The 25,305-nt window shown below is 46.3% G+C and overlaps 1 protein-coding gene and 1 long non-coding RNA gene across 2 annotated transcripts in view; one reads left to right on the top strand and one right to left on the bottom strand.

The window, feature by feature from the left end:
* The window catches only part of SMYD2 (SET and MYND domain containing 2), a 72,336-nt gene extending 57,016 nt beyond the window's left edge, over positions 1–15,320 (bottom strand). The window contains exon 1 of the mRNA XM_068279701.1: positions 15,026–15,320. Coding sequence (XP_068135802.1) covers positions 15,026–15,192 — 167 coding nt within the window. The 5' untranslated portion in view covers positions 15,193–15,320. The remainder of the gene's footprint in view (positions 1–15,025) is intronic.
* Positions 14,921–20,116, top strand: LOC137571007 (uncharacterized). Its single transcript, XR_011031275.1, has 2 exons — positions 14,921–15,006; positions 19,756–20,116. It is a non-coding gene; the product is annotated as an uncharacterized lncRNA (long non-coding RNA).
* The last annotated feature ends 5,189 nt before the right edge of the window (positions 20,117–25,305 follow it).

The following is a 25,305-nucleotide window of genomic DNA, read 5'->3' as shown; positions in this document are numbered from 1 at the left end:
ACCTATGGCTCGGGAGCCAGATGTGGCTCTTTTGATGGCTGCACCTGGCTCACAAACAAATCAGTAGGGGTTGATTCACTAAGCTACACTGCTCAAGCAGTACAGCTTAGTGTGGCAGCGCAAGTAACATTTTCAAAGTAGGCACACTACTGCTGTAGCATGCACTACTAATTTACTCACGCTCCCCCCAAAACTAACAGCTGCTCCAATTGTCCCACTCTGGACCCTGTCAGGTCCAGTGACTTTGTAGGACGAGATCCCCGCACTTTGATTGGCCCAATAAGCTGCCTGTCACTTGACAGGCAGCCTATTGAGCCAAAGTGCGGAGATCTCGTCCTACCAAGTGAATCAACCCCAAAGTCAGCTAGCTAATTGTACAAGCTGTTAGTCGGTATTTCTCCTGTCTGGCTCTCGGGGAAATTGCTGATGGTGCTGAAACCCAAGAGAAGCTGAAGAGGATCAACTGTGTACACATCACAGGGACATGAGCCCTCTGCTGCGCATGCGCACTGCGCCAGTTTGAAACATATTGTATGGCTCTCACAGAATTACATTTTTAAAATATGTGGCGTTTATGGCTCTCTCGGCCAACAAGGTTCCTGACCCCTGCTTTAACCACTTGAGGACCCTAAAGACCAGTCCATTTTTTGCTAAAATTAGCCACTGCAGCTTTAAGGGCTCGCTGCAGGGCCGCACAACACAGCACACTAGTGATCCCCACCCCCCTTTTCTCCCCACCAACAGAGCTTTCTGATCGCTCCCCAAGTGTTTTTTTTTTTTTTTTTAAATAAAAATTCTACTATTTATTTTCTTAAATACCTCCCTCCGCCCAGCCAGCCAATCACGGCGATCGGCTGTCATAGGCTTCAGCCTATGACAGCAAATCGCTCTCCTGTGTCCCAGGGGGACAGCGCTGCCTTAGATCGCAGTGCTATAGATCGCAGCCGGAAGACTGATGGCGGAGCTCAGCTCTGCCGTCCAAGCAGGGATGCGCGTGCGATCTCCCGCAAAACAGGCCCGCAGGACCTTACACCAATCAGTTAGGCGGTCCTGGGTCTGCCGCCGCGTCCACGCCCATCGGCATGACGTGGTCGGCTAGTGGTTAAAGCGCACCTTTGGAGTAAAGTATAAAAAAACAAATACATACTCTTACATACTCGTTCACTCTATGAGTGTTTTCGGGTCACATGTAAGCATTTCTAATTCATTGAAATCGCAAAGCGCTTGAGAAAGCACTTTGTATAGCGATTTCCCGAGCGCTTATATGAATAAATACATTATATTTATTCAATTCCGGGTACAAGAGTTCTGACTGACATCAGGAAGTGAAAAAAACTCATCACGGAGCAAAAGTGCTTACAAAAGTGCTTTTCTAAGTGCAAAGTGCAGGGAAAAGTGCTTTAAAAAAAAAGCTCAATAAATCGCACAGCACTTGCGATCTCCCTCCCTGGTGATCTATAATGTAAACAAGGCCTTCTGGCATCAAACTATGTCTGGTAACATTCAGTTGGAAAGAAGTTTCACTAAAGCAGCCGAGTTATGGTGTATAGCTCCGCCCCCTTTATATCAGATTACAAAAAGGCCAAGGCCTTTTTCTGCAAGGAGGTGGAGCTACACGCCATGACCCGGCTGATTCTGGGCTCCAGTGAGACTTCTTACAAACAGAATGTTCCCAGACTTAACTTGATGCCATTAGGTATGCAGTGCTGTGCAGTCAGAGCAATTTTCGGGTACCTGGAGTCGGAGGTGGAGTCTGAGTCGGTGGTTTCATAAAATTAGTCATCAGAGTTGGATGATTTTGTTCCAAATTCATACCCTGCAAGGGCTGTGGAATAGGAATCGGAGCAATTTTGGGTACCTGGAGTCAGAGTTTTCATAAACTGATTTTTGTACCGACTCCCCACTCCTGTAGGTATGCATTTTTTTTTTAACTTTACACCAGAGGTGCACTTTTAGAAGATCATATAATTGTGATAATGTTTTCAGTGAAATATGCTGGGTTTTATTGAATGGAAAAGTGGATAACTTATCACTGTGAATCAAAGAAATCTCTTAAAGCGGACCTGAACTCAGAACTTCCTCTCTGCAGTAAAAGATAAGCAACAGCATAATAAACTTAAAGAAAAATATTTTGCTACAGCTGATACAAATCCTGCAGTAAGTCTGCAGTGTGTCTACTTCCTGCTTTCATAGAAGCAGACATTGTTTACATCCTGTATTTACCAATTAGCTACTCTGCCGAGGCTGCAGGCTGACAGATAAGTCACAGATGAGGGGAATTTAGAGAGGCTAAACTCTCTAAATACATACAGGGTGCATTTCTCTATGCTTTCCTTCAGTCCTGTGCAGGGGTTCAGGTCTATTAAAAAAGGGCTTTAGATTTGTGCTACAAAAAATATTTTCAAATATAATGTAAATAAAATATAACTTCTGGTTGTAATTTGCAGCCGGCCACAAATGTCTAAAATCACAAATTTTTACTCATTCTCAGTGTACTCTCACAATTAAAAAAAAGATTCTTTCTGCACAACTAGCGTAATCAGGCAACTGACAAGGCAGTTTTTTTTTTTTTTTAAATATAGAGCGATTCTAGCAGCATTTTCCAGCAAGATTTCCAAAATAACTCCAAGTCTGCAGGACCCGCAATTGCGATTTGGGGAAAGCACAATCGCTCCCGTGGAATCCCCTATTTTCTAGCCTAGCAATTGTGGAATTCCATAGCACGTCTGACACGCTCGTCGGTAATCTTTGGACGTCTGGGAATGACAATGGGGTACCGGGAGGATACTGTGGGAAGCCTCATTAGGATCCAGAGGCTTTCCTATTCTTTGGTAAGTATGTGATTTTGTACCTGAGCTTCACTTCAGGTACACTTTAAAAAGTGGAGCTGAGCTCTTGCACTGGACAAAGGAAAACAGAGAGAAATGCAGCCTGTATGTATTTAGAGAGTTTAGCCCAGGCATGGGCAAACTTGGCCCTCCAGGAACTACAAGTCCCACAATGCATTGCAGGAGTCTGACAGCCACAGTCATGACTCATAAAGGCAAATGCATTGTGGGACTTGTAGTTCCTTAACAGCTGGAGGGCCGAGTGTGCCCATGCCTGGTTTAGCCTGTCTAAGGCTATGTTCACGTAAAATCGCCAGCGCTATTGCAAGCGCTAAGTGATTTAAAGACTTTTGAAGCACTTTTCCCCCTGCGCTTTGCGGTTACAAAATTGCTTTACTAAGCACTTTTCCCCTTTTAAAAAGCGATTCGTTTTTCACTTTAACGTAAGTTAGGAAGTTAAAGTGAACCTCCGGACTAAAAATCTACTCAGCAGAACTGAAAAGGCTTGGTGTTTCTTTAACAGTTTTACAGCATCAGAACTTTGTTTTTCTTCCTAAAGCATCATTTTTAGCTAAGCTCCACCCATCAAAGAAAACTGCCCAGGCTTTTTTCCCTGATGCTGTGCAAAGCATGATGGGATTTCCTATGTGGTTATTCACGTTGCTTAGCAACTGCGAGGGGTGATCAGCACACAGGACAGTTGGAACTGTGTCTCATGCTCCCTGTCACCTCTTTTCAACCAAAAAGATGGCTGCCCTCATGAAATCAAACATTTGCCTGTTCTTTTAAAACAGGGTGGGTAAGAGATTATATTACCTATCTATTTTAATTAACATAACTAATGTAACTTAATGACGGTTTGTTTGTTTAGGCTGGAGTTCCCCTTTAAACTCTTTCACCCGGAAATAAATACAACGTATTTATTCATAGAAGCGCATGGGAAATCACTATACAAAAATAGGGAATAGCACAATCGTTTTTGGGTCAAACGCTCAGTGTGAACAAGCCCTAATACCCCCCCTCATCTGTGACTAATCACAAGTTGAAATTTCACCTCGCAGATGTGTCATCTGGTTCCTTCGGCAGAGCAGCTAATTTGTACACATGAGATGTTAACCCTATGCCTGTGTTCATGGAAGCAGGAAGTAGAGGCACTGCAGATTTATTTCAGGATTCCTGTCAGCTGTAACAAAGAAATGTTTTTCTTTAAAGGTTATTATGATGTTGCTTATCTTTTAGGGCTCTTTCACACTAAGACGTTGCGTTTGATGCGACGTTCAGGTCGCATAACGTGCCCCAAGCGCAACACGTGTTAGCTTTGAAGTTGGACGTTACATTGAACTGCGTTATGCATCTCTTGATGCGTACTTTGACGCATACGGATTGAACGAAAACGGCGCATGCGGCACATTTAAATAAATAAAATTACTGAGCATGTGCAAACAGTCTAATGCTGCAAAATACAAGTATAATGCACAGTATGCTGCACTTTCATTTAACATGCTGCGTTATACTCCAACGCAACGTGGGCACTGTGAACAGCCCATTGATTTATCATTACTGTCAGTTCTGCGTTAGGGGCTGCTGTAACATCGCACTGTGAAAGCAGCCTTATGGCCCATACTCACTGGCTACAATTGTCACCGCAACCACGTGGCACGCGCATGTTGTGGTGACAGGTCGCCCGTGAGTATGAGGCGCGCACCCCGAACCGTCGCTGCTATCGCCAGGCGATTGGCGGTGGTCAATCGCATGGCGACAGTTGCCGCCGCAACTGTCGCTAGTCCGCATGTGTATGCGGACTAGCGACGGCAACCTAATAGCCGGAGTATTGAGTTTCCGGCAGGGGGGGGGGGGGGGGGGGAGGAACGTCGGCGACAGCTTCCGTCGCATCCCTAGTCCCACTTCCGTGTGTGTATGCGGAGGGACCTGGCAACGAGCTGTCGCCGAACTGTTGCGCACACGCTCCCGTGTGCTAGCGACAGGCAACAAAAATAGCCCGTGAGTATGGGCCATTAGAGCAGAGAGGAAGTTCAGAGTTCAGATCCGTTTTCAAAACGTGGGTATGAAGCCCTCAGTAAGCAGACGCCGGTGTGCTCTCAGTCTAGTTATCAGCCATGTCAAGACATCCAGACACGAGTGAGGGGTCTGCTCTATGTCTCGGAATATACAGTATATCCCAAATACACATAAACCGCAGCTGTCAGCTCAGCCTTACACATCCTCCCATAAAAGGAAAAGTCTCTCTGATCTGCACAGCCAAATCTAATCTATATACAGGGCCTAAGAGGACCTGTGCTATGCAGCTCACAGGACTTCTAGCACAATCGCTACACAGAGTAGCAGCTGCCAGCCACAGACTGTACAGTGCTGGTTTGCAAAGCACAAATTATTTATTGTATTGCATTTATAAAGCACCAACATATTACGCAGTGCTGGACATTAGTTTAGGTTACAGACAATATTTAGGGGTCACATACAGCAATATGACCATACAGGAATACAAGAACAACCAGATCAGGCAGCACAGTATGAGTACAAGGTAATGCTTAGTCACTGGAGGGGAGCATGGAGATTAGGCAAGTTGAGTTCACTCAGATCCATAGGATGGGTGTACGGTAATGGAGGTGCATGAACAGGTAGGACACAAAAGGAGGAGGACCCTGCCCAAAGGCTTACAATCTAGTGGGAGAGGTAGGGACACGAAAGGTAGGGGACCAGAGATCAACTGCGGGTTTAGAGCAATTGTGAGGGGTGGTAGGCCAGAGTGAAAAAGGTGAGTTTTGAGGGCCTTCTTGAAGAAGGGGGCTGCCCTAATGGGTGGAGGTAGGGAGTTCCATAGTGTTGTAGCACTAGCAGCCCTTGAGAAGTCCTGGAGGCGTGCATGGGACTGGGTGATGCGGGGGGCGGTTAGGCGAAGTTCATTGGAAGAGCGGAGTGAGCGGCTAGGTGTGTACCTCTGAGTAAGATCGGAAATGTAGGTTGGACAGGTTTTGTGGACAGATTTGTAGGCCAGACACAGTATCTTGAATCTGATTCTGGACTGGATAGGAAGCCAGTGGAGGGATTCACAGAGGGGAGCCGCCGTGGTGGAGCGATGGGAGAAGTGGATAATTCTGGCTGCCACATTCATGAGGAGGAGTTTGTGCGTTTCGTTTGAAGGGGCGAATCCAGAGGCAATAAAGCCTATGTGGTATCAGCAGGGAGCTCAGTCTGGGCAGGTGGAGGGGGGGGGGGGGGGGTATTACTAGCCAGAGATTTCAGAGGCAGAGGACAGGAGGGAGGAGGGGGAGATTAGGTTTTTTTCACAGGCTGAGTGCAGATAAGCTTGCCTGTGTGTAATGTTTACAAACAACATGGCTGCTGTCATTGTATCACAGGAAGAAATACTCATTCTATTGAAGCTGTTTGCAGCTAGATTTGCTATGTAAACTTTAGATAAGATATATAGAGAAGTTAATTGTTATAGTTAGTTTTTCATCTCGGATCCGCTTTAAACTAAGCAAACCCAAGGCAACACCTGCAACAAAAATCAGATACTTACCTATGAAGAGGGAAGCTTCGGGAGAGGAGGTCCTCCCGTGTCCTCCTCTCCCCTAATGCCGCTACCCTGAGATCCTCTGGAAGATCGCAGCTGCGGTCCTCTTCCTGCAGGAGGGTGGCTGTACGTCCGTTCATGATGATGAACTCGGCCACGTAACACATCTGACAAGGTCTTGTTGGAAATGTTCCGGTGGTCAGTGTGAGAGTTAGGAGGACACTGAGTTGTCTGAACTCTCCATAGTCCATCCTCTACCTAGGTAAGTATCTTTTTTTATTGCAGCTTTTCTCTTCAGTATACTCTAAAGTGGACCTGAACTCTTGCACAGGATAGAAGGAAAACCGAGAGAAATGCACCCTGTATGTATTTACAGAGTTTAGCCTGTCTAATTCCACCTCCATCTTTGTCTAATCACAAGTGTAATTTAATCTCTCAGCAGAGCAGCTAATTTGTAAACACAGGATGTTAACCTTATGTCTGCTTCCATGAATGCAGGAAGTAGACTACAGATTTATTGCAGGGTTTGTATCAGCTGTAACAAAGGAATGTCTCTTTAAAAAAAAAGAGATTATGCTGTTGCTTATTTTTCAGAGCAGAGAGGAAGTTCTGAGTTCAGGTCCGCTTTACCATCACTTAGGAGTTATTTCACTGGAAATATGCTAACAATTTAAAGTGGACGGTGGGAAGCCGGCCAGGGGTTTTATCAAAGTGTACCCAGCGGCCTTTCAGTCATTATAAATAAATGTGACCTCCATATGTCGAGTTCCGCGCACACATACAAGCAATTACATATTTATCCGTGAACATTAATAGCTAGCGCATGAAGCGGACCTAAAAAGAAGGCCTCACACATGTGCAGGTCATACACAGGGAGGGGAGGGGGTACAGTAATCTTAGGGACACACGATTCCCCAGGGAACAACAATATAAAAACTCCAGCCTGTGATAATTAGCCCGGCGAGAACAGACAGGCGAGGCTAAACGAATAGGATTAGCACTTCGCGAGGCCTAATGTGCCAGGCAATTAATTGTTGTAGGGTTAACAAATCACTCACTTGGGGCCAGTTTATAAAAAGAACAACTGACATAAGGATACCAATCCCACAGTTAAGTGACAACAGGTGTCTGCCCTAAATAAAGTCAACCACGGCGGGGGTGCGAACAGCTGAAACAGCGTTCACTAGGAGGAAATCGGCGGCGGGGCGGAAAAAAAAATAAAAAATGGTTATTTTGGGAATATGGCCTCACATTAGCAGTATGCTGCATTTTGTACTGATCCAGCTTGTTACAGGCGATTTGTGCGCATCTAATGATTTAAATGAACGTCTGAAGTGGCCAGTGGCGCCTGCAAGTGTCAGACGTGTAGTTTTGTGACGTCACATAGACAGGCGGGCGCTGGTGACGCCCATGTGACCAGGCCGCTAAGCAGAGCGATTCACAGCTCAGCATTCCACTTGGATATAAGAAGGACTCAGTTAATGCGATGGAGGAAGACCGGCTTTCAGCGCGTAACTTGTCGGAGCCGCAGGTGCTTGCTCCCAGTTCTGGATGGTGCCAGAGATCGATGTAGAAAAAAAAGCAAGGGGAGAGGGAGCGCTCCAATGGTGCATTAAAGGATACCCGAAGTGACGTGTGACATGATAGACATGGGTATGTACAGTGCCAAGCACACTAATAACTATGCTGTGTTCCTTTTCTTTCTTTCTTTGCCTGAAAGAGTTAACCCTCCTGGCGGTCTATTAAAAACCACCAGGGGGCAGCACAGCCGTTTTTTTTTATTTATTTTTTTTTTTTAAATCATGTAGCGAGCCTAGGGCTCACTACATGATAGCCGCTGCTCAGCGGCATCCCCCCAGCCCTGCCGATCGCCTCCGGTGATAAGGAAATCCCGTTCAAAGAACGGGATTTCCTGGAGGGCTTCCCCCATCGCCATGGCGACGGGGCGGGATGACGTCATCAACGTCGTGACGTCTAAGGGAGACCCGATCCACCCCTTAGCGCTGCCCGGTGCTGATAGGCCAGGCAGCGCAGGGGTCTAGGGGGGAGGGGGGGGCTGTACGGCGACGCGGATGGCGGCGAATCGTCGCGGGGCGGCGGCGATTGGTATGCTGATGCAGCTAGCAAAGTGCTAGCTGCGTTCAGCAAAAAAAAAAAAAAAAAAAAATTACTCAGATCGGCCCAGCAAGGCCAGAGAAAACCTCCTGTGCGGCTTACCCCGAACTATGTTTGGGGTTACAGCCAGGAAGGTTTAATATCAGGTGTGCAAGTGGCTGACTCAGACAGGAAGTGATTGCAGTGTGACCCTCACTGATAAGAAATTCCCCTTTTTATCTCTTTCTTGCTCTCCGAAGCCATTTTCTGCTAGGAAAGTGTTTTATAGTTGTAATTTCTTATCAGTGAGGGTCACACTGTAGTCACTTTCTGTCTGAGTCAGGACTGAGTCAGCCACTTACATACCTGATATTTAACTCTTTCAGACAAAGAAAAAAAATGGAACACCGCATAGTTATTTGTGTGCTAGGCACAGTACATACACATGTTTATCTCATGTCACATGTCACTTCAGGTATCCTTTAAGCCAATAGAGGGAATAGGTACCGATGTGTGAGGGAGTGAAGGGGGGAATTGCAGTGTGGGACTGTACTGGTGAAGGGTGGTGTGGTTGGGGAAGGGGATTAATCGCCTTAGTCCCACACTACAGTTTCCCCTTCACTCGAGGAAGGCGTGGTTTAGCGGAGAAACGCGTAGTGGCATAACAACGGCACACCAAGTGGAGTCTGTCTCTCGCTAATGACCACCGCTCCTTTTAGCTCTGGCCAAGCTCAGGGGCTGCGAGAGAGCTCGTCGGTCGGCTCCCAAAGGCAATTTTTATCTACAAAAGTCTGTAAGTGCAACATTGCATGCGTGCATTCAGAATTACAGTGTTAATGCACCATTGGAGTGCTCCCTCTCCCCTTGCTTTAATTCCAGGTTCATGCAGGATTAAGGGCCCTTTCACACTGGGGAGGTGTTGCAGCAGTTATTTTATCATATTGCACCGCAGCCTAATACTAATCTACTGTACTGCGATACGCTGCGATGGAAAGCGCTTCAATACCTACATTACCGCGCAGCTCCTGTGGCAAGCCAGAAGTCATACAAGCCTATGGTGATGCACATACTTTAACCACTTTATCCACAAGTCAGTATATCTACGTCCTCTGTGACTTCATCTAAGCCACGAGTCAGATATACGTCCTCTGTGACTTTATCTAAGCCACGAGTCAGTAGATATACGTCTTGTAGCAGAAGCAGTGCTGTGCAGGATTGCGCTTGCTCTGATGCAGCACTAATTGGTGAACGGGAATATAGGTTCCCTGAGCTAATGAGATTGATTTTTACCATTAAAAATACTTTTATTTTCTCACTTCATAGTGAAAAATACACTTTGTAGCATTATTTCAGAATCAAATATCTTCCCCATAAATTGTGTCAGGAACATAATCTAAGTTTTGTGATAAGCAGTAAGAATAGCCAAACAAAAGTTGTGTTTTTGATCTACAATAGCACTTTTTATTTTTAAACTGGTATTGGTAAAACTAAGAAAAATGTTTTTTCTATTTTTTTTCCCCTCTTTGTTTTCCCATTAAAATTCATAGAAAACAAAATAGTTTAAGGGAAAAAAAATGGCATACAATGAAAGCCCAGTTTGTCTTGAAAAAAACAATATATATTTAATTTCTGTGTCATAAGTAGGGATAAAGTTATTTCTGATTAAATAAGGACATAGCTAAACTGTCATAACTGCTCTGGTCCATAAGTGGGAAACAAGGTCTGGATGCAAAGTGGTTAAAAAAAACCCACTACAATTATCTGCGTCACGCATGCACAGAAGCGTACTTGAAATACGCTTCCACGCATGTCATCGATTGCCGAACAGGAAGTGAGCGTTGCTTGGCCGGCTGCCAGACGGGGAATACCGCATAGTAACAGTTTTTCTGGATTAAGGCCTGCCAATATGCAGTGTGAAGCCGGCCTCAGTAAATTTGTATGCAGCTTGGCTGGATAGTGTAATGGGTAAAAAGGTACCCATACATCTCTCGACTTGGCAGGCAATCGACCATCCGATTCGATAATCATTTTCATATCGGATGAAAAATCTGTGCAGCCAAGAGCATGCCCTACCGACAATGCGATCAATTTTGGGCCAAAATTGGTGGAATGTATCGATCAGACATGTTGCAAGATGTCAGACCATGGTCGATTGGGTGCTCTTTGGTAAAGTTGAGTGATATCAGGAGGAGCGATGAAGGCAACGAAACTACCGGCGCTGTTCCCCCTAGTGTATAAATGTGCCCCCATCCGCCTTTTGCGCCTCACACGCTGCCGGTGTATGGACAGCTGTCAGATCTCTCTCTAATCAGATTCAATCAGAGAGATTCGTCTCTTGGTCGAATCTGCCCATCATCGCCTAATGTATGGCTACCTTAATGGCTCTGCCTCTGACACAGGAGACCTGGGTTCAAATCTTGTCTCTTCCTGTTCAGTAAGCCAGCACCTATTTAGTAAGGAGTCCTTAGGCTAGACTCCCTAACACCGCTACTGCCTATACAGCACGTCCTAGTGGCTGCAGCTCGAGCGTTTTGATTCTGCCAGGAGAAAAGCACAATATAAATGTTATTTGTCTGGTCTTGAAAAAAAAGAACCAATTAAGTCCAACCAAGGTTTAAATTGCAGTGCTCTCCCCAGGCTACTTTAGGCGGGTGCTCCACCCGGCTAATTTTGGTGAGCAACCGACTGACATCGGCTCACCTCCTCATCTTTTTCTTGTGCTGTAAGTAGAGTTGCATTTACCCGTCGAGCTCCACCCGGCCACTTTTTCATGCCACCCGGCTTGAAAAAGTTTCTGGGGAGAACATTGAATTGATTGCTCCATTTTTAAGCTGTATACATTTGCATAATCCTGCATGAACTCAGAAATATTTGTATCTCATTGATCATCCCTAGTTACAACACTGTGCCCCTTTTGCGCAGGCAGATCTCATAGTAGCCAAAAGAGTTGATTTTAAAGGGCAACTGAAGAAAGAGCGATACGGAGGCTGCCATATTTATTTCCTTTTAAACAATACCAGTTGCCTGGCCATTAGGGATGGCCCTGATTAGGAGAACTAACTGAGAAGCATGTGATTAGTTTGATCAGCTGATGGATTTGTAAGGTCCCGATTTGCTGTGATGACTTCCTGGTATAACACATGATCAGGACCAGCAAATCAGAACCTTACAAATCTATCAGCTGATCACATGCTTCTCCATGAGTTCTAAGCATGGCCATCCCTACTGGCTATACTGCTAATCCTCTGTCTCTAATACTTTTAGCCATAGACCCTGAACAAGCATGCAGCAGATCAGGTGTTTCTGACATTGTCAGATCTGACAAGATTATCTGCATGCTTGTTTCTGGCATTATTCAGACACTACTGCATCCTAACAGACCAGCAGGACTGCCAGGCAACTGGTATTGTATAAAAGGAAATATGGAAACTGGCCAATCGCTGGCGATTGCAAAAGAGGGCTAAAAGCTACTATGGGCCCCAGTTCAGATGTAAAGGGGAACTCTACACACTGTCAGCCAATCGATTAGTCGTGCCATTTGGCAATTTTTAGGCATTTACCAGTCTCCCCTCTGCAGACAAGCAACACCTGTAGCTAACTTTTCACTAGGAACTTGGAAAGGGAGATAGGACTGGTTGCTCTGGGCATCACAGCCAGTTCTGTGTTCAGCCACTTTCACAGAAGAGACTCCCGGTTACTCACAGTGAATCAGCCTCAGCAGAAGACACAGACCGTCACCCAGATGACAGCTGCGGCCATGACGGGGGACGTCTATGCTGGGATCAGTCACAGCTTTTCAGAATGCCCAGCAGAATACCCCGAGTGCCAGGCACAAACCTGATACCTCTGTGGGTAGCAATGCAATCCTATCCCTTCTCTCTCACAAGTAGCATTTGTTTGCGCAAACATCTCATGATGAGGTCACCATGGAAACCTGATGCCTAGGCACCACTGGGGTAAGCATCTCACGATGAGGTCACCGTGGAAACCTGATGCCTAGGCACCACCGGGGTAAGCTGTGGTCAGCTCATCATGCTGCTGCTAAGATGCACCATGCAGAGCTGGACTAAGCTGAAAATTCAGCAGCAGGACTACCGTGTGCCGGGCCGGCACACTGCGGACATAGACTGGCTGGGTGCATTTTCTACTACCCATCCATCACCTCCGATAGGAATTAAAAGAAATAAAGCGACTATCCTAATCCTATGCAGAGACTCGGTTATAGAGCTTCTGGTATTCACATTTTTATATTCCTGGTCAGGACCACAGACACCATCCACATCCTGCTCCACGGACTACCACTGCTACAGGCTGCAGTCTTTTCACAGGCATGCAGTCCTTGCCCCCCCTTCTGCACAGAGTGATGATGTCATCCAATTGGAGTGCCTCCTACAGAACCTGAAACAGCTGCTTCTGGGCACATGGTAAAAATTCCAAGACAGGATTTTTAACTGAAGAAGAGTCATTTCAGACCTAATAAAGGTAACATTTGTGCACTCTGATGACTAAAGAGGCCCCTACACTAGTCGATTTAAGCCATCAATTGATTGATCGATTCAATAGAATCGATCGGAAATCCTACAGATTTGCGGCCGGATTTGATCTATCTGACTGGATGGAAAATCTAGGTTGATCTGCTGCTGGCAGCAGATCGATGGTCCATAGAGTTGCCTTGGATCTAATGGTCCAATAATCCATTTAGATCAATTTCCAATAGATTTAATTCTGAACTCTATTGGAAATCTGTTCCTAATGTGTGGTACACATCAGATAGATTCCTGTCAGATTGGACTTGACAGGCATCTGATAGAAATCTGATGGTCGAATCTGATACAAATCTATAGGTGTATAGCCACTTTAAGCTTAAAGGACAACGGAAACGAGAGCGATATGGAGACGGTCATAATTTCCTTTTAAAAATTCCTGTATGCTTGTTTCAGATGTGTAGTTTAGACACTACAGCAGCCAGAAAGATCAGCAGGACTGCCAGGCAACTGGTATGGTTTCCCTTTAGGTGCCCTTTAAGGACTTTAACTGTAGGTTCTGGACGGCAGGGTCAGATGCTCCAATGCACCAGACAGACACTTGCTAGCACTCAGCATGGGCAGTAAAGAGGTGGCAACCGCTCTTAGGCCCAATTTCAGCACTAGTCAACTTTAGGGGATCCAGCAGGAAACCGCATAGCACACCTCACAAATTACAGTTTCCTTTTAAGGGGCCCATACACCTAAGGATTTTCCAGCCGTTATGCAGCAGATTCGATCACTGATTGAATCCGCTGTGAAATCGCTGCACAAACGCTCCCATCAAGCCGTCCGTGTGGAAGATTTCTCAATCGCTGGCGGGTCGGGAGTGCATCGATAGCGGCATTCGAATGCCCGACGCAATACATTACCTGATCCAGCCGGGGCGTATCCCCGCTGTCACCGCTGCTCTGTCTCCGCGCTGGGCTCTGAGTCCAGCAGGCTTCACTTCTTCCTGTCCCGGCAGGAAGTTTAAACAGTAGAGCGCCCACTACTGTTTAAACTTCCCCGGACAGAAAGAAGTGAAGCCTGTCAGAACCCGAAGCCCAGCGGAGAAGAAGACAGCGGTGACACGCGCCGGCCAGAGCAGGTAATGTATGGGGAGGGGGTTAGCGGCAGCACCACCACAGATTGTGATCGGTTTCATGCTGAAATCGATTCACAATCTGTTTGCAGTAAAGGTAGCCATACGCGATCAGTCTCTGATCAGATTCGATCAGAGAGGGATGTATCTGTTGGTCGAATCTGATGGCAAATCGACCAGTGTATGGCCACCTTAACAGCACGAAGCATTGTGATTGGCCAAATAGTGTGGGCATCGTTTACTACAACCTATTGGAAACCTAGCAGTTCGAGAGGGTGTCATCCACCCGATCACGTTAGCTGAATTTCCCTATGAGGGTTCCTGCTGGGTCCCGTAAAGTAGACTAGAGCCCCAATTTTTACTGACTGAGTTTTTCGTTTTGAAAAACGCATCGGCATCACGGCAAAAAAATAAATAAAATAAATAAATTTGGCACAAACGTTTTGTTTTTTTCTACGATTCTCATTTTCCTACACTCTGATAATCTATTCAGTGCTCAAACATCACTTTAGCATCCACATCACTAATGACCCCCCTACCCCTAGCAGAGGCCTCCCCTCCTCCTCAACCACCATGCAGAGCACTGACATGAACTACACAGGCTTCTTTAAGGGCTTCTGTACTCTCATGCATGCTGGATGGTTTTAGGTCATACAGGGCTCCAGGCCCTCCTGTGACAGTGGCCCCACACCAAGCCAGACCCCAATGAACACTGCTAGTGGGTTCGCCTCTCACACACCGGAATACAGGCCCAATAACTGCCAGGACTTCCCACAGGCCATAGGGGCGTGCAGGGACCAGCAGCACTGCGGAATGTAGCCAGTGATAAATATTGATACATAAATATTGACACAAACAAGCCCAACGTTCTATCCGGAAGTGTCCGCGCGCCGCAGCAGCGTGGCGTGCAGCGATGCGGGCGGGCAGGGAGGAGGCAGGGTAGGTATGCAGGGGGTACCTGGTGAAGCAGTGGTCGCAGTGGTTGCCCCGCTCCTGCACGGTCAGCACGCAGGTATAGGCCGGGCAGGTGAACAGCAGCTCTCCCAGGCTGAAGTGGCGCAGGGCCCGCATGCCGCGGCCTTTCCCGGGGCTCTCAAAGCGCTCGATGCCTTCCGAGGGTCCCATGGCTGCTGAGAGGGGAGCCCGGTGTGCGGGGAGAGGAGGCTGGCTCCGTGTGCAGCTATTAATGTCTCCCCGGGACAGACACACAGACACGGGGAGACAGCTGCTGCAGGGAGCCGCGGGGTCCTAACGCCGCCTCTTCCACTTCCTATAGGATGCTGTGTGCTCTGCATTCACCTGCTGTGCTGCTTATAGCTTCCTATAGGATGGCTGCCTCTAGTCTGCATTCAACTTATAGCTTTCTATAGGATGCTGTCTCTAGTCTGCATTCAGCTTATAGCTTCCTATGGCTGCCTCTAGTCTGCATTCAACTTATAGCTTCCTATAGGATGGCTGTCCCTAGTCTGCATTCAGCTTATAGCTTCCTATAGGATGGCTGTCCCTAGTCTGCATTCACCTTATAGCTTCCTATAGGATGGCTGCCTCTAGTCTGCATTCAACTTATAGCTTCCTATAGGATGCTGTCTCTAGTCTGCATTCAGCTTATAGCTTCCTATAGGATGGCTGCCTCTAGTCTGCATTCAACTTATAGCTTCCTGTAGGATGGCTGTCCCTAGTCTGCAGTCAACTTATAGCTTCCTATAGGATGGCTGTCCCTAGTCTGCATTCAGCTTATAGCTTCCTATAGGATGCTGTCTCTAGTCAGCATTCACCTGATGTTCAACTTATAGCTTCCTATAGGATGGCTGTCCCTAGTTTTCATTCACCTGATGTTCAACTTATAGCTTCCTATAGGATGGCTGTCCCTAGTCTGCATTCACCTGATGTTCAACTTATAGCTTCCTATAGGATGGCTGTCCCTAGTCTGCATTCAACTTATAGCTTCCTATAGGATGGCTGTCCCTAATCTGCATTCACCTGATGTTCAACTTATAGCTTCCTATATGATGCTGTGTGCGGCTTATAGCTTCCTATAAGATGCTATCTATGCTCAGCATTCACCTGATGTTTAACTTATAGCATCCTATAGAATGCTGTCTCTAATTTGCATTCACCTGATTTATTTATTGCATTTATAAAGTGCCAACATATTACGCAGCACTGGACATTAGTTTAGGTTACAGACACTTTCTAGGGGTGACATACAGCAATAAGACAAAGGAATACATGCAAACCAGATCACGCAGCACAGTATAAGTACAAGGTAATGCTTAGTCCCTGGATGGAAGCATGGAGATTAGGCAAGTCGAGTTTACTCAGATCCATAGGATGGGTGCACAGTAATGGAGGTGCGTGATCAGGTAGGAGACACAAGGAGGAGGACCCTGCCCAAAGGCTTACAATCTAGAGGGAGAGGTAGGGACATGAAAGGTAGAGGACCAGAGCTCAGCTGCGGGTTTAGAGCACTTGTGAGAAATAATGTTAAAAACTTTTAATAAAAATGTAAAGTTTAAAAAAAAAAAAAAAGAGCACTTGTGAGGGGTGTAGGCCAGAGTGAAAAGGTGAGTTTTGAGGACCTTCTTGAAGATGTTGAAGGAGGGGGCTGCCCTAATGGGTGGCGGTAGAAAGTTCCATAGTGTTGGAGCAGCTCTTGAGAAGTCCTGGAGGCGTGCATGGGACTGGGTGAAGTGGAGGGCAGTCAGGCGAAGTTCATTGGAGGAGTGGAGCAGTCAGGCGAAGTTCATTGGAGGAGTGGAGTAAGCGGCTAGGTGTGTACCTCTGAGTAAGATGGGAAATGTAGGTTGGGCAGGTTTTGTGGACAGATTTGTAGGTCAGACACAGTATCTTGAATCTGATTCTGGACTGGATAGGAAGCCAGTGGAGGGATTCACAGAGGGGAGCCGCCGTGGTGGAGCAATGGGAGGAGTGGATCATTCTGGCTGCTGCAATTATGACGATTTGCAGCGGGGCTATTCAGGTCAAGTTGCAGGACTTTGTGAGGTTTTGGATGTTGGGGGTGAAGGAGAGTGTAGAGTCCAGGGTGACACCTAGACAGCAGGTTTGAGAGGTAGGGCGAATGGTAGTGTGGTTAACAGTGACATGCACATCAGGGAGGTTCAGAGATGGTCAGGCTGGGAAATCATAAATTCTGTTTTGTCCAGGTTTAGCTCCAGGAGGAGATGGCTGATAGGCAGGAGGAGACCTTGTCCATGGTAGTGGTGGATAGGTCAAGGGTGTTCAGGTAGATCTGGGTGTCATCTGCATACAGATGATAGTTAAAGGATACCCGAGGTGACATGATGAGATAGACCTGGGTATGTACAGTGCCTAGCACACAAATAACTATGCTGTGTTCCTTTTTTTTTTCTCTGCCTGAAAGAGTTAAATATCAGGTATGTAAGTGGCTTACTCAGTCCTGACTCAGACAGGAAGTGACTAGTGTGCCCCTCACTGATAAGAAATTCCAACTATAAAACACTTTCCTAGCAGAAAATGGCTTCCGAGAGCAGGAAAGAGATAAAAAGGGTCAATAGTTCATAGATTTTAGCTCTGGCATACTTCAATAAATGCGTCATTGAGCAAAAAACAGTAAAACAGCTAAAACTTAAAAAGTAGATTTAAACAAAATAAAACCGTGGAATATCTTAAAAAGTCATTTTTAGGAGAAGGAAGATAGATACAGTTGTTTATTTCATTCGTTTATTTTCACCTCGGGTGTCCTTTAAAATCCATGTATGAGGTAACCTTGCCAATGGAGGATGTGTACAGGAAGAACAGTAGAGGGCCAAGGACCGAGCCTTGGGGGACTCCCACTGAGAGGTGGTTGGGGTGGATGAGGAATCATTGAAGGAGGTCGTGAAGGAGCAAAAGGATGAGAGCCAGGACGAGGTCATGAATGCCCATGGGCTGGAGGAGTACGGGATGGTCTGAGTCTTCAGACTTATAGCTTCCTATAGGATGCCATTTAGTCTAGATTCACCTGATGTGCGGCTTATAGCTTCCATTAGGATGGCTGTCTCTAGTCTGCGTTCACCTGATATTTAACATAGCTTCCTATTGGATGCTGTCTAATCTGCATTCACCTGATGTGCGACTTATAGCTTCCTATAGGATGCCGCCTGGTGTACATTCACCTTTGTGCAGCTTATAGCTTCCTATAGGATGCCGTCTGGTGTACATTCACCTTTGTGCAGCTTATAGCTTCCTATAGGATGCCGTCTGGTGTACATTCACCTTTGTGCAGCTTATAGCTTCCTATAGGATGCCGTCTGGTGTACATTCACCTTTGTGCAGCTTATAGCTTCCTATAGGATGCCGTCTGGTGTACATTCACCTTTTGTGCAGCTTATAGCTTCCTATAGGATGCCCCCTGGTGTACATTCACCTTTTGTGCAGCTTATAGCTTCCTATAGGATTCTGTCCAGTCAGCATTCACCTGCTGCACAGTGTATAGATTCCTATAAGATGCTGTCTACTAACGATCTGCATGTCTCATCTCCTTATAGTGTACCTGTAGTACTCAGCTGTTCTGTATGTTCCTTCCCACTATACATACGGTATTTCCTGATGTATAAGATGCACTTTTTCTGCCCCAAATATGTGGATATGTTGATACGAACCGCCGGCACATCGGTGAGTCCCTGTGTGTGTCAACTCCCCTGTGTGGTCCGCTCACACCCCTTGTGTCTCTGCTCCCCCCGGTGTAAATAGCAGTGTAGCGCATGTCTTACCTAATCCAGCAGCTCTCGTGGGGATCACAGACCTCTTCTCTTCCACACTCCTCCTCTAGTAATGGCTTCTGCTGATTGCATCATCACTAAGGGGAGCCATGGGGAAGAGGTCTGCAATCCCCTGGAGCCGCTGGATTAGGTAAGACATGCGCTACACTGCTAATTACACCGGGGGGGAGCGGAGTCACGCGAGCAGGAAGCAGAGACCCTGGGGGAGGGGACACACCCTGGGGTCTGCCGCTACACTATTATTTACACCGGGGGGTTAAGACACAAGGGGGGCGGATTACACAGGGAGCCAGGGACCCACACTGGGGACAGAAGGAGACACACTGGGGACAGAAGGAGACACACTGGGGACAGAAGGGGACACATAGAAGACAGAGGGGGACACATGGGGGAAACAGGAGGACACCAATTGGGGAAGGAAATCTACAAGACACTCCTAGAATATGGACGCACCGAGTTTAGTATATATTTTTTTCCCTGCTTTTTGCCCCCTAAACCAGGGCTGTGGAGTCGGTACAAAAATCATCCGACTCCAACTCTGACTCCTCAGTTTATGAAACCTCTGACTCCAGGTACCCAAAATGGCTCCGACTCCTCGACTCTGACTCCTTAGCCTAATACTTACCAGGTCTGTGGATTTGGTACAAAAATAATTTGACTCCGATTCCCGACTCCGACTCCTCAGTTTATGAAACCTCCAGGTACCCAAAATTGCTCCGACGCCTCGACTCCGACTCTAACTCCACAGCCCTGCTCCAAACCTAGGTGCTTCTTATAGTCCGTAGCGTCTTATACGGCGGAAAATACTTTATGTGTATGCCTTACTACTATGGTATATGTAATGCTGTATATTGGCTATTCATGTTTTCAAATCCAATATAAAGGATTTAGTGGGCCCAATAAATTGCAAATCACATGCTCATTCTCTCTCCGCCCCGCTCTATAGCAACAGATGCATCGCTAGCCTGGAGGCTGATGACATGTCTGTACAGCATCAGTATTGCACTGCCGCCCAAGTGATCGTGTAGAGATCCCTGCAGGTTGACAGAAATCCCCCGGTGTGTACAGGGCTGTAGATCGACTTCTGATAGAGCTGACCATGAAATCTTGCTGAGCATGTTACGGGATTACCGTGGTATCGATTGCCTGGTTCTCCAGTGGTTCAGATCCTTCTTGGCTGGCAGAAGACAATGGGATCCTTTTTTTTTTTTCGAACAACCCTGTACCATGGATTATAATTGGCCAAATAAATCACATATTGACATTGTGAAAAAAGTATTTTATTGAATAAAATCTGTTACACTTTACATCTTGTCTTCATTTGTTTTCTCCTGTGCTTGACTGAAGATCGCCATCCTATGAACAGATTGAGTAGGTAAGGTCTCATACTATATGGAATTGGTAGAATTGGCCAATCAAAATTGTAGGTGTGTACCAGGCTTTACATTGGTCTATTCATCTGGACCGATAGGAATCAATGGTGGCCATTTTATGGAAGATTTTGCAAGACAGTGTTGAAAATGGCCAGAAAGCGCTCAACGCAATTGCAAAAGCTGAGCGTTTTTTCTGGCGTTTTTTGATAGTGATTTTGCAGAGTTTTTACATTGTACAAGGAGCGTTTTGTAAGCGTTTTGCATTTTGTAGCTCTGGGCTGTCAATTAGGAGCTGTCAGCATTGAAGCGCTAATCGCTCTGAATCGCTCAGAAAATGCTGCATGGGCCCTTTCACACTTGTGCGCTTTACAAGCGCTTTCAGCATCGCTCAAAAGCACTAGCGTTTAAAAAAGCGCTTGTTCAATGCATTGTCTATGGTTCTTTGCACATCTAAGAGTTGAAACGCAAACGCGTAGCATGCAGCATTTTCTGAGCGATTGGCGTTTCAATGTCAAGTATTAGCTATTAGCTAATCACTGAAAAACACATTCTATACAGTGAAAGATCGCTCATAAAATACACTGGAAAACGACAGAAAATCGCTTAGAGCTTGCGTTTACCGATTTTAGGTGTGAATGGGCTCTAACACGTTTGCGTTTCAGCAGGAACTGTCACAAAAATCTTAAAATGTAAAACACATACAAATAAGAAGTACATTTTTTCCAGAGTAAAATGAACCATAAATTACTTTTCTCCTGTGTTGCTGTCACTTACAGTAGGTAGTAGAAATCTGACATTACCGACAGGTTTTGGGCTAGTCCATCTCTTCATGGGTGATTCTCAGCATAGCCTTTACTCTTTATAAAGACATTCCCTGGAAAAGATTTATACAAAGGTGCTGGCCAGCCTCCCTGCTCACTGCACACCTATTTTGGCAGTTGGACGTAGCAATTGCCATTCACTAAGTGCTTTTAACCTCCTTGCCGGTCCAATTCCCGCCGGCAAGGAGGCAGCGCAGCACTTTAAAAAAAAAATTTTTTTTAAATCATGTAGCGAGCCCAGGGCTTGCTACATGATAGCCACTGAGCGGCGGCATCCCCCCACCCACTTCGATCGCCTCCGGCGATCAGAGTAAGCAGGAAATCCCGTTCAGAACGGGATTTCCTGCAGGGCTTCCCCGGTCGCCATGGCGACGGGACGGGATGACGTCATGGACGTAGGGACGTCAGAGGGAATCACGATCCACCCCTCAGCGCTGCCTGGCACTGATTGGCCAGGCTGTGCAGGGGTCTGGGAGGGGGGGGGCGGCTCGGCGGGTAGCGGCGAATCGGCAGGTGGCGGCGGCGATCTTGTACCACACGCAGCCAGCAAAGTGCTAGCTGCGTGTAAAAAAAAAAATTATGCAAATCGGCCCAGCGGGGCCTGAGAAATCCTCCTGCGCAGGTTACCCCGAGCTGAGCTCGGGATAACCGGCAAGGAGATTAAAAATAAAAACCTGAGAACCCCCCCTATGAGAAGATGGGCTAGTCCAAAACCTGTCGGTAATGTCAGATTTCTACTACCTACTGTAAGTGACAGCAACATAGGAGAAAAGTAATTCATGTCTCATTTTACTCTGGGAGAAATGTACTTCTTATTTGCATGTGTTTTAAATTTTAACAGCAAGGAGTTTTGAATCAGGATGATACCATTTATTGGCTAACTTAGAGATGAGTAAACAGTGAGCTTTCGGCTTATAAAAAGCCTTTGTCGGACTGGGTTAAGATTTTTGCAACAGTTCCTCTTTAAAGAGGAGCTGTTAGGTATATGGTCTCAGAGAAAAAAAACACATACATCAGTAGCTAAAGATTGGCTGTACTTACATTACATATGCATTTCACTGTCCACGTTTGGATTTCACAGAATTTTTATATCGTATTTGCAGAGAATGATGCTCCTGACAGCTCATGGCAGGTTCCATGTTTGTCTGTCTTGTATGAAGCCAAATGTGTCGTCATGTCCTGCCTGCTTCCTGATGATTCCACTCACACAAAAGATCCGTAATGAATAACACTACTGTGCAGTGAATATTGATTAGCCATGTGGCTAGGAACAATAGCGGACTCCTGCAGTGTATTCTGCCTGGAGATTTTTCAGTGCTATGCTGTTGTAACATGACCCTGTACTTTCTCACTAGCAGCTGAGGGGAGGACCCAAGCAGCCCCAGAATGCTTTGCAGTATGGTATGCAGCCTTTCGTCCTTTTGAGAGCTTGGGAATAACAGCCTTGCTGTTCAGCACACATCAAAAGTAAGAGAGATTTTTAACTTCAGTATTGCCTTTTTGGCTTCCTTCTAAACTGTTTAACACAGGAGAATAGAGGTTTAAATTAGCTTTTGCAGCCTGACAGTTACTCTTTAAGGCCCGGTGCACACCAAAACCCGCCAGCAGATCCGTAAAATGCCAGCAGATTTTGAAACGCTTTTTCTTATTTTTCTGTAGCGTTTCAGCTAGCATTTTGCGGTTTTGTGAAGCGGTTTTGGTGTAGTAGATTTCATATATTGTTACAGTAAAGCTGTTACTGAACAGCTTCTGTAACAAAATAAAAACAAGGAACACCAAGAGCCCCAATAGTGTAATATGTACTGGTAAATGGTTACTAGATAGAGTAAATATTAATACTCACAAACCGGGGTTACCATTAGGCAACTACTGTAAAGGCAGGTGGGGAGATTTATTACCAGCACAGGACCAATAAAGAGCTAATACTGCAGTTGAGGGAGGACCCTGATGTGGTTGCAGCCTCTGCACCCCCTAAGTCTGAAGCCAGATAACAAACATGTTATATGCTCACCCATTAAGAGAGGGAAGCAGTGGCATAAATAACTACAATTCATGGGCCCCCCAATGGTTACACCTCTTGCCTCCCCTTGATGACCTTCACGGCCTTGGGGCCCATCTCACAAGGGTCATAAAACAAGTGTGGCGATCATGATTCCTCACACCCATAACAGGTTTGGCCACAAAAACACCTGATCTGGCGGATGGTCCCCTGTATCGGAGGAAGGGAAGGTTAGGAGGGGGCCCCTCCCACAGCTCTCCTGCAGTTACAGGTCTATAGTGATGCCCCTGGAGGGGAGGGGAGGGAAGGTTCTGGATCCTATAGAGCCTTACCAGTCCTTTCTCTGTGTCATCGTTCTCCTGCTGTCCCTCAGTCAAAGTTGCCACCTCCAGGACTCCTCTGCACTCGTTTCCCCTACTGCTTCCAAAGATGCTTAAAAAATGAGAAGGGATACCCCACACAGAGGCGCTTGGCTGCAACACAGACTCTTAGTCGTTTTTCTCCATTATTTGCCTGATGAAGCGTAATTATAGTCTGCGAAATGCGTTGCGTTGTGGAGCATCCAATAAATGTTACTTTTGAATCAAAATAAGTCTGTTGATCTACGAGGGAGGTAAGTCCACCATAACTTCCCCCTTTTAAACGTTTTTATTCTTTTTGGCGCCTCTGTTCAAACTCTTGTGCTTCCAAAGATGGTCAGCTCTGTGGTGGGCATGCGCGAGTTCGTTTTCGTGCATGTGCAGTTACAGAGCCACCCATCTTTGAAAGCATTTGGGGACACAAGGGGTTAATCCCCAAAGGCTTGTTTGACCAGTTAGTCCAGAAAACTGCAACAGGGATGACAGTGCTGGACCGAGGATACGGAGAGAGGACCAGGAAGGCTCTCTAGCATGAATGTCAAACTCAGGCCTTTGGGCCAAGTTCGGGTCACAGAGCCATCGAAATTTGGCCCGCAAGTGGTTTCCCCTTTTTGCATTGTGTTTGGCCAATTCTAGACCATCAAAGACGCTATATTTATAGATCATCAGGGAAGACATGTGGGGAAGGGGGTGGGAAAGCACTAGACACCAGGGAAATGGTATAGGGAGGGAGGGGTCACTAGACATCAGGGAACAGTATAGGAAATGGGGGGGGGGTCACTAGACACCATGAAACTGTCTAGAGGAGGAAGGAAGGCCAATAGACACCAGGGAACTGTATCAAGGAGGGAGGGGGCTATTAGACACAAGGGAACTGTATAGGATAGGGAGATGGCCACTAGACATTGAGTTTGGCCCGCAACTTGGTAAAAGTGTTTAATTTTGGCCCACTTTGATTTGACACCCCTGCTCTATAGGATTCAGAGCCCTACCTCTCCATAGGCGAGTATCTAACTTTTTATTTTATTTTTTAGCGGACTTCAGTATCACTTTAAAAATGTTTTCTTCTTTTTTGATCTGTTTTTTGTAAAGAATAACCAAGTACAATAGAAACTTGTAAAAGACGTGCACAGCACTGACACAAGCAGAGAACAAATGATTATAATGTGAGAAGCAAAAATAAGTGTGTTTGCCAGCCTTACAGAGCGCCACCTACATCTTCTGTCATCAGATTCACAGCCCTTCATTAATAACAGGCTAAAAATAAACGTGGGAACCCAGAGCTGGTTCCTTATCTGCATGCCTGCAGATAACAGTCAGGGGTGGTTCTTCTCTTGCTCGGTGGTCTGTATAGGGTTTAAAGAGGAATTTTGGCTAAAAAGGGGAAAAAATTAAATCAATTCATTGCAAAGTGAGAAGGTAACTGCTTCTGGACGGCTGTTATACCTGCCAGGACGTAGATTTCACATCACTGCCAACGTGCGTTCTCAATGCTCCCCGCCGTTCTCGTCGCTCTCTCCCCGCCGCAGCTCACTTGCCCTGCCATCTCTACCATGTTTCCCTGAAAATAAGACACTGTCTTATATTAATTTTTGCTCCAAAAGATGTGCTAGGGCTTATTTTCAGAGGATGTCTTAATTGGGGGGAAACAATGGTAGTTTTCCTATACAAAATGTATATACTGCTGCTCTCCTGTATCCAGGCTTTGTATTGAGCGTGACTTGCTGGTGTCATGTGGGCTGCTCCTAGGGCTTACATTCGGGGGATGTCTTATATTTCAAGCATGCTAGGAATTCCTGCTAGGGCTTATTCTCAGGGGATGTCTTACTTTAGGGGAAACACGGTATGACGGTAAAGCTCTGTGGCCAGTCAGGAGCCAACTTCATTGGCTACTGACCCTGTCATCAATGTAAGCAACTCCCATTGGCTTACGCTGATCACATG

This window comes from Hyperolius riggenbachi, chromosome 4, assembly GCF_040937935.1.
Source record: "Hyperolius riggenbachi isolate aHypRig1 chromosome 4, aHypRig1.pri, whole genome shotgun sequence".
NCBI classification, from domain to species: Eukaryota; Metazoa; Chordata; class Amphibia; order Anura; family Hyperoliidae; genus Hyperolius; species Hyperolius riggenbachi.
This window is presented reverse-complemented; position numbering and strand designations above follow the sequence as displayed.